The following is a 9,677-nucleotide window of genomic DNA, read 5'->3' as shown; positions in this document are numbered from 1 at the left end:
GTGTGTGTGTATATATATATATATATATATATGTATATCTGTCTATATATGCATTTTTTTAAAAAGTGGGGAAGGTTTTCCCCCAAAGTCTCTCTTTGTGTGTGTCTCTGTGTGTGTGTGTATAGATGCATCTATCTATCTGTCTATTTATATGCATTTTTAAAAAGGGGGGATGTGTTTCCACAGTGTGTGTGTGTGTGTGTGTACATATATTTTTAAAAACAAAAGTGTTGGAGGGAGGGGGTGAGGGCAGGCGCTTGGCCCGGGGCGCTTATCTCCCTGCCAGGACCGTTCCCGGGGTTGCTCCCTTTGATGTGCCCAGTTAAATCCACAGCCTCCTCCTCCTCCTCCTCCTCCTCCTCCTCGGCGTTTGGTGGAGGAGCCCCGGGACATTGGGGCCAGGCAGCAAGCAGGCAAGGGCTGCTTTGGAAACAGGGCCCGAGTTGAAAGGAGGAGGAAGAGGAGGAAGGAGAAGGGGCAGAAGGGAGGGAGGGAAGGACGGAGCAGGGCTTTGGATTATATATATATAATATACATACACACACACACACACACACACACACACACACACCCTTGTTCTTTCCCCCTTCATATATATATACACACACACACATATACACAGTGTGTGTGTGTGTGTGTGTGTGTGTACACATCCGCCTCTTCTTCTCTCCTCTCTTTTGGACTGAAGCAGAAGCAGGAGGCAAGCAAAGGATCACACGGAACTCGTGGGTACATTTTTGTGCCTTAGCCTCCCCTCCTTCCATATCTATATCTATATCTATATATTCCTTCTCCCCAGGCCCTTCTAGTGCAAAGCTTGCGAGAGAAAGAGGATGAAAGGCTGGCAGGGGGGGATCGGCGCAGGCAGCAGCAGCAGCAGCAGCAGCAGCAGGCACAGCATTCCTTGGCCCCCTTTGCTGTAGCAAAGCAGAGGGAGGAGGAGGAGGAGGAGAGGAGAGGGCTGCTCTGGAGCATTTGGAATATATATATATATATATATATATCTCCTTTTTAAGGCAGTCCCTTGGAGGGAGGGGGCTGGAAAGAGAGGATCCCCCCTTCTCCCCAAAAAGAAAGGAAAAGGAAAAAACTCCTGGATGTGATCAAGGGTAAGTTGGGAAAGAATGTGTGTGCTCTGCTCCTCCGCTGCCCCTCCTCCCTCCCTCCCTCCCTCCCTCCCTCCCTCCTTCCTTCCCTCCCTCCTTCCCCCCTTTTTTCTCCCGGATCGCTTTGATGTCCTCTTGGCTGGAGCTTTGAAGTTGTTAAGGAAAGCTATTTATGTGTTAGTTAGGAGCCAGCCCAGCCGGGGAAGGAGAAGGAGGAAGAGAAGCGGCAAGGAGCGGGGGAAGGTAGGGATGCAGCAGGGCCAGCAGAACCACAACCCCCCCCCCCCAACTCTTGTGCGTGCGTCTGTGAATGTCTGAGAGGCATCTAGGGAAGGATCGGGACCCTCTCACCCCCGGACTACAAATCCCAGGCTCCCCTTCCCCATCCAAAGCCCCCCTGGCGCCCTTGCCTTGGAAGGGAGGAGGCGGTGTGTGTGTGTCTGGGGTGTGTGTACACACAGACAAGTGTGTGTTGGGATCTGCAGGTAGGATGCAGACACTGTGTATAGATCTCTCCCTCCCTTTTTAATGCTCCTTTCCCCTTCCTCCCTTTTTCTCTTTTCTCTCTCCCCCCTTCCCTCCCCCCCCCTCAGCTCCCTTCAGGGCTTACTTTGGGGAAGCAACTGGTTTTTCTAAGACTTCTCTGCCCCCCCTCTTCTTCTTTTCCCGGTTCTTTTCTTTTTTCTCTCCCCCCTTCCTTCCTTCCTGAAACCTCTCTCCCTCTCTCTCTCCTCGCACATCCCTTCCTTCAAGTCGGTCGCCATTTCTGGAGATCTTTTTTTATATATAATTTAAAGAAAGACCTTTTTATTTTATGTCTTTAAGGCTCAGACTTTGGAGGCAGGATGCCTGACCTAGACTCGAGTTTCTTCTTTCTTTTCTTTTCTTTTCTTTTTAATCCGCCTCTCCTCCCCTCCCCCGCCTTCTCTCTCTGGGATGGGAGCCTTCCTTGCTCTGAGGCTGGGAGGAAAGGACAGCCAGACCTCTGGCAAGGTCTGCTCCAGGTACAGGACAGGGGAGCAGCCTTTGCTCCTTCTCCCCTTCCTCCTCCATCCTCCTCCTCCTCCACTTCTTCCCCTTCTCCTCCTCCATCATCATCTTCTTCCCCTTCTCCTCCTCCATCATCATCATCTTCTTCTTCGTCTTCCTCTTCCTCTCCATCATCATCATCTCCTCCTCCATCATCATCATCATCATCATCTTCATCCTCTTCTCCACCGTCATCACCTCCTCCTCCCTCTTTGCCTCCAACATCATCATCATCTTTCTCTTCTTCTTTCTCGTCTCCTCCTCCTCCTCCTCCTCCTCCTCCTCCTCCTCCTTCTTCCCCTCCACCATCATCACCTTCTCCTTAAAGCTTTTCCAGCCTCAACTCTGTACCAAAGTGCTGTCCGTCTGTAAGCATGTTCCCCTTGTACATGTTTGGTCTTCAGCTCTGCCTTGGGCTGTCTCTCTCTTGAGATGTTGGTGGAGATGCCAGAAGGGAGTTGCATAGTTCTTCCGACAGATGAGTTTTGAACTCTTTGCATGTTTGATAGATCATCTCTGTTTCAAAAAATTGGACTGGATTTTGCTGACTGCCTTGTAAAGTGTGTGCAGAGAACTTTGGAAGCCCTCTCTTGGCTGTGTGAGCCCATGGGAGCACCGCAAACCTCTCAAAACCTTAATGGTGGAAAGTGGCTACATTAAAAAGTAAAAGAGCATGAGGAGTAGAGGTAGGGTGGGCAGTAGGGAGGGCTCCCTACTTTTTACTTCCAGTGGGAGGAAGTTTTTAAACATGCAGATGTTTAATGTGCAAACAGTTTATGGATTCCATAGATTTTTCTTTCCAAAGCCATGGGCTTCTTTGAAGGTGGTTGGCCGTGGATTAGAAAGGAATTGGACCTGGTTCCAAAACAACATTCCGGCCAAGATGCATTCTCTCTCTTCACATTTTCTTTGACATCATTTCTCAATGTACAGTTTCAGGGGAGCATCCAGTGTTGATTGTGCTTAGAAGGGTTTCTGGTGATCATAATCTCAAAGTTGAAGAAGTTGGTGGAGGGAGAAATGGAAACCAGATGCTGAGGAAAGCACGTTTTGTTCTCTGCCTTGAGTTATCTACCAAAGAGAAGAGGGAGGAAGGGAGGGAAACAAAACTTGCAAGATTTTTTTTTTGGGGGGGGGGAGAAAGGGGTGCAAAATGGGTTTCACAGTGTAGAGATCCAAGATTTATTCCTGGGCCTTCTCAGATGTTATCCCAAGGAGGAGGAGGGAAAAGTTCAAGGTGGTGTGCTTTTGCATGTTCTGATTTTTATAGGCAATGCAATAATGAAGGGTTCGGGATTGTTGTGTGTGTGTGTGTTGCTTCTAGTCCCTTCCCCCTACCATTTGCTCACTCCACACCAAAGTTAAAAGTGTGCCCAGAGTTCAGTCTTTCCCTTTGAAAAAGCATATCTGATACTTTTGATTAGTGCTGCAGATAGCTGCGGTTGCCTCTTTATTTTAATGTGAAGAGTTGAAAAGCCTGTTTACTTTTTGTCTTTGATGTTGGGTGGATCTGGTTTTGATTAGATCAATACTTCCCCCCTCTTCTTTTTTTTTCTTCAAGAAAGAAGACTCAGAGGATCCCCTGCTGACTTGAGAAAGGAGAGAGAGAGAGGGAGAGAGAGGCACACACACAGATTACTGAGGAACTTAAAAAGAAAGGAGGGGAAAAAAGCCCTGCCAGAAGGAACTCCAGAAGGAACCATGAGCAGTGCAGCCTTGCTGACTCACCTTCCAGACCCCAGTAGCAGCTTCAGAGAAGATGCCCCACGCCCCCCTGTACCAGGGGAAGAAGGAGAGACACCATGCCACCTGGCTGCCAGTTTGTTTCTTGTGAAAAACCAAAGCTTCAAGGCCATGTCAGTTTCTTCCACACCAAGGAGGAATGAAGATGGTCTGGGGGAGCCAGAAGGCAGTGCATCTCCAGATTCCCCTCTTGCGCGATGGAACAAATCCTTGCATTCCTTGCTGGGAGATCAAGATGGTGCCTATCTCTTCCGGACCTTCCTGGAAAGGGAGAAATGTGTGGATACTTTAGACTTCTGGTTTGCCTGCAATGGCTTCAGGCAGATGGACCTTAAGGATACCAAAACTTTAAGAGTCGCCAAAGCTATATATAAAAGGTACATTGAGAACAACAGCATTGTCTCCAAGCAACTCAAGCCTGCCACCAAGACCTACATAAGGGATAGTATTAAGAAGCAACAGATAGATTCTGTAATGTTTGATCAGGCACAAACTGAGATCCAGACTGTGATGGAGGAAAATGCTTACCAGATGTTTTTGACTTCTGATATATACCTCGAATATGTAAGGAGTGGGGGAGAAAATCCTGCTTATATGAACAGCAATGGACTGGGGAGTTTAAAAGTTGACTGTGGCTATCTCCCTACCTTGAATGAAGAAGAGGAATGGAGCTGTGCTGATTTTAAAAACAAACTTTTGCCATCCGTACTTGGGCTGTCCAGCAAGACATTGAGGGCTACAGCAAGTGTCCGAGCTACAGAAACTGTGGAGAATGGGTTCAGGTAAGGAAGCTAGTCTTCAATAACTTTTAAAAGTCTCTTGCTCCATAGAAAGTCTTGCAAAGCTCAGGCTGTGAGCTCCTCCAACAAATGTTGTGTGCTTGTTGTGAGTAGGCTTTGGCAAAGCTACTTTTTGTTTTAATCATCCTTAAAATATTGGCGCATATTTCTGGCTTGAGGGGAAGGCTGTGTTTTTCCCTAATAAAGAAGACAGTACATTGTGGCTCTTAAGGCCCACCAGTTCCTAAAGCTCTCTGAGACATCAAAAAAGAACTTCAAAGCAACTCTTGTTCTTTGAGACATGCGTTAATTGTTACCACTTTAAACCACATTAAGAGGAACTGGGAAGAGCACCATCTAGGCATGTGAATGAGTAATGAAATACGAGTTTGCCAGCTTCATCCTCAACTAGTGTTGAAATAAGTGGATTACATGTAGAAATTGGGAAGCAATTATGATGGTGTAACAAAAATAATAATAATAATAATCCATATTCTTATTGTTGTAACCTATGTGAACAAGCCTAGAGACTAAGAAGGAGACCATGTACATGGACAATACATGCACGATTTTAAAAAATATTTGCTATAGTTGAGTACCATGTGCCAAAAAATTGTCATTAGAGGTAGTGTTCTACCTGTCAAGTGGGAGAATGGGTATGCTAACTTCATAAGAAACTGTCTTGTATGGATCAGTGTGTAGAGAGATCTTGTTGCTCCTTTGAGATGAATCGAAAGAAAGAAGCTGGCAGAATGAGGTTGTATCTGAGGAAGTAGACTTTAGTCTATGAAAGCTCATTCTGCCAGCTTCTTTCTTTCAGTTGGTCTCAAAAGTGCTACAAGATCTCGCTACATACTGATTCTTCAGACTAAAACAGCTATGTTATTGAACTTTGTCTTGTGTGAAGTCAGATACTTGGTCCATCTAGTGTCTACTCTAATAGGGGGTACCTTGTCATGATTTCAGGTCTGTGTGTGTGTCTTTTGTATACCTAACTAGTGTGGGAGTCTCAACCTGGGGTCCTCTTCTGTATGAAGTTTCTACTCTTCCCCATGAATGGAATTTAAACATACTTAGACTGTGGCTTTGTACCTAGTCCTTGGAAACTCCAGGGAAGTGATATATGCCCTAGCTTTGATTGAATTTGGTTGCCTGCTGAAAGTGGGCAAGAGCAGTTCTCACAAAAGAGGCATCATCATCATCATATCCATTCTCACTCTGTCTCTCTGTTAATCAGGATGAGTGGCATAATCTTCTGACACCTTATTCTCTTTTCCCCCTCCCTTTCCCCCTTCATAATGGAAATTGGTTGAACAAGAATCTGTAGAGCAGAAGGACCTGCTCTGTCTCCCTCTGTTGTGTGTATTCTGTCTTGCTTGGTGAGTTTCTTTCTCAATCTGGTAAGTATTTGACATCTGGTTTACAGGAATTTTTGTGAGTGTTTCTGTGATTCATGGGCTTCAAAGGACTTCAGGCATCTCTTCTGTTTTCAGCTTGTTTCAACTATGGCCTGCCTCTAAGAGGAGGGTTTCTGAACTGCATCTGTTCTGTTTCTTGCTTGTCCTTTCGGAAAAACAGCCGTGTTTGTGGTCTCCCTCCCCCCCCCCCCCCAGGATTGGAAAGACAGCTGGCTCAAATTCAGCTTTCATTCACACCAGTGCAAATCTGGAGGGGCTCCAAATATGTAAGGAGCTTCTTCCAGTTGTTGCCTGTGTAAATGACATCAGTGTGTGTTACCTGTTTGCTTCATCTCTGGTGGTAGGGAAGGGAATGCTTGGTTTGTTTTTGTTTTTAAAAAAGCCTAGATTGTCCCATTATAGTCACACCGTTTTCCCTGGTAGAAGGGGAATTTCTGTATGCTGAAGCCCTAACATGTAACTTTTCTTGTGGGGCCTCAGAAGTCTTGAGCTATAGCAGCTACAGAAGGCTGACATCTGCATTTGCTGTTATTCACAGCTAAAATCTAGATCAATATACACACAACACACTTCCTAAGTTGAGATAAAGTTGTAGAAGGCATTGGCACTTGCAAGTTCTGTTGGCATAGGAATGCTAGAAGGCATGGATTTTGCTGTTCTGCCATGTTGGTGCTTTAAAATAGGAAACTACCTGAAGTTTAGAGAACTTCGTTTGAACCTACAGCAACATCTCTAGTGTGCATCTTTGGTCAGGAGTGTGTTGATAGTTTTATGTTGAAAATACTATGACTTTCACGTGAAGCAAATATGTGGTTTGCTGTGTGCTGTTCTCCAGTGAGGCACGAGTTTGGTTTTTCTGCTTTGGTCCTCCCATCACAGTGGTTCTTGTGTGTGAGTTAACAGAGAGCTGGGCTCTATTGCCAACTGATGCCATGGTCTAGTTGTGTGGTCTTCTGGCAAGCCAGAGGGGTTCTCAGGCTCAGTTCCTCTGCCCTCAGGTGGGAGGAAGACTGTGCCAATTGGTTGTAGGTGTGACCTCAATAAAGATTGTTGAACACCTTGCTAGTTAGAAGCACTGTACTCAGTAGTAATAATCACCATCCACACTAGGAACTCACAGCTATATGTAGCCTAAGGGAACTAGCTGAGAAACCACTTTCTCAACCCAGAGGCCACCAGATATTTAAAAGATTCAGTATTTTTGTTTTCTGTGTAGAAGAGTCTCCCTTCAGCTGGTAGTAGAAGTTGGCATGTGAGTGCCTTTGTAGTTTTCCATCTTCATTCAACCACACTTGGAAGTAATGAAAATTTCTCCACTCAAATTTAGAGTTTTGTCCTGCATGTCAAGTTTCTAGCAGGCTGTGGAGGGTAACAGTTTATATCTGGGTTTTTTTTTCCTTTTTCTTCTGGTTCAAGGCTTCAGCTGAAGTGCAAGGTTAAGATAGCAAGCGCCCTTTCTTTCCCCTTCCCATCCAGTTTGTGGGTTTAATGTATATTTGTATATCTTTGGAGAAGGCTGGCGTCCTGAGGCAAGAGGGATACTTAGGCTGAGTTTAGATATCTTTTCCTCTCTCAAAGGACTACAAGTATGTGTTAATGACTTCTCTGGCATGAAGATCTTTAAGCTGTTTCACTTTTGTTGTGCTGAGCTTCTTAAAAGGAGAATTAAAAAGTTTGTTTACATTGGCTCCTAAGTGTATCAGTGCAGAGTGTCATGCAGACACAACTGTCCCTTATGGTTCGGTGTTACATCACAGTAGCCTGTTAGACAGACCTCTTTGCTACATGCTCAGTTCTGTTGTGAACCAGGCCTTGCCACTCAGTAAGTCATGTCTAAGAGGCAGCATTCCACAGCCTCAGAGGATTTTGCTGATTGGCGCTTATTTTTAATCAAGTTGCTGGAACCCCTTAAACTTCAATTTTTCAAAAGCGAAATTGTGTCATTACTAAAAGGCAGGAAGGGATAATGTATCTGCACATACCCTTTAATACTGCTTCCTTAGGCACACACGCACTTGCCCACACATGCATCACTTCTCATCTCTTTTGAGAGCAGTGTGAGGCCAACTACATACTTATTTCAGAGCAGTGTTGCAAATACTACCGACATACAATGTTCATTCACTGGGTGCCCTTGGGCAAGTCACACCCTCTCAGGATAGCAAAAAGACACAGTCCATCTCTGCCAAGAAAACCAAGAATGATAGTTTGCCTTAGGGTTGCCATAAGTCCAAAATGACTTGAAGGCAACAACCAATGCCCATTAGTGTTCCTCATAGAAAGCATACATAAGAGAAGAGACTGCACATTCAGATGAACTATGCTTATATGGCAGAGAACCAGAGTTCCCGGTTTCTTGTTACACTCTGAGCTACCTTGAGGTTTCAAGTTTTGCACCTCAAAACAGGTGTCTCACCCATAGAATGCCATCTTGCTTTCCCATCCCTCCACAAATCTGCCCTGACTTCAGTTACACTGAAGTGAAACACACTTGGTTGTTTGCAAACTTACCCTCTGGGCTCCCAAATAGGTTCCAGTAGTCTGCTTGAAAATGAAGGTCTGAGGCCTTTGCAGGGATGGGGGAATTGATGCTAAATGGAGTGTGAAGAAAAAAGAGAGAGAAAAAAAGAGGGAGGAAAATTCTTTAAATGGTCCTGCTTCTTGTACCACCAACCCCCCCCCCCCCAAAAAAAAAAAGAGATGAGTTCCTTTTGCTTGCTTTGTGATACAGATCTTTTCCCTAACATAGGGCAGGGAATGACACACTAAAGTGTCACTTTATCACGATAGGAGGTTCTCTTTTGAAGTTGAAGAGCAATTCCTACCTGACAGCTGAAAACATTTCCCAGTTCTGAGTCTTAAGGTGGTGGTGCTTGCTTTTCAAAGTGCCTGACTGCCTGCAGAAACTTATATTGGAGACCACTGCTTTGCCCAGAAATGAAAACTCCTTGAAGGCAACTTGATAGCATCTGGCTACAATTAAGGTTGTAGCGTGGTCAAGATCTCCTTCCCTCTCTCTTCTTTTTTTGAAGTAACTATGAAAACATCCCTAATTGGTTTACTTAATGCATGTAGGGATTTTCGGTTTTTAAGAGGGCAAACCTGGACATTTTTTTTTAAAAAAAGAAATCTATTATTTAACTATATGATTGTAGGCAAATATTCCTCTCCGCCTATTTAGTCCAAGTTCTTTTTTAAAGAATTATTTTGTGAGCTAAAATGCCTGAACAATTCCTGGAGTTTTGAGTTTCTGTGGTCTAGTTTGAGGTGGTTGTAAATGCATTGAACTTTGGTGCAGTACTTTTGGAGTTCAGACTAGCTTGAGTGGATTAACTCTCCAAATCAAGGGTTTTCAACCAAGACCCTCCAACTGCACATCAATTCCCAGAAGCCCCTACCAGCATGGCCAATGGTGATGGGGTATAGAAGTTGAATTCCAAAGCATCTAGAGGGCCAAAGGGTGGGAACCAACAGTCTAAAGTGAGACTGTTCAATAGAACCTGGCAACGTCTGGCCCCCCAGGTATTGTGAAGTCGAAGGCTTTCACAGCCGGCATTCATAGTTTTTTGTGGGGTTTTGGGGCTGTATGGCCATGTTCTGGA

General features: G+C 45.0%; 1 protein-coding gene across 3 annotated transcripts in view; it reads left to right on the top strand.

The window, feature by feature from the left end:
* The first annotated feature begins 790 nt into the window (after nucleotides 1-790).
* Nucleotides 791-9,677, top strand: part of AXIN2 (axin 2) — a 50,191-nt gene continuing 41,304 nt past the window's right edge. For 2 of the 3 annotated variants that reach the window (XM_089540715.1, XM_089540734.1), the window contains exons 1-2: nucleotides 1,235-1,349; nucleotides 3,697-4,660. In XM_089540715.1, the coding sequence (XP_089396841.1) occupies nucleotides 3,837-4,660 (824 nt within the window). In that variant the 5' untranslated portion in view covers nucleotides 1,235-1,349; nucleotides 3,697-3,836. Of the gene's footprint in view, nucleotides 1,110-1,234; nucleotides 1,350-3,696; nucleotides 4,661-9,677 lie in introns of those variants that run through there. The other variant, XM_089540726.1, reaches the window with a different exon arrangement.

This window comes from Sceloporus occidentalis, unplaced genomic scaffold, assembly GCF_023333645.1.
Source record: "Sceloporus occidentalis isolate IW3139 unplaced genomic scaffold, rSceOcc1.0.p SCAF_1, whole genome shotgun sequence".
In the NCBI taxonomy this organism is placed as follows: Eukaryota; Metazoa; Chordata; class Lepidosauria; order Squamata; family Phrynosomatidae; genus Sceloporus; species Sceloporus occidentalis.
This window is presented reverse-complemented; position numbering and strand designations above follow the sequence as displayed.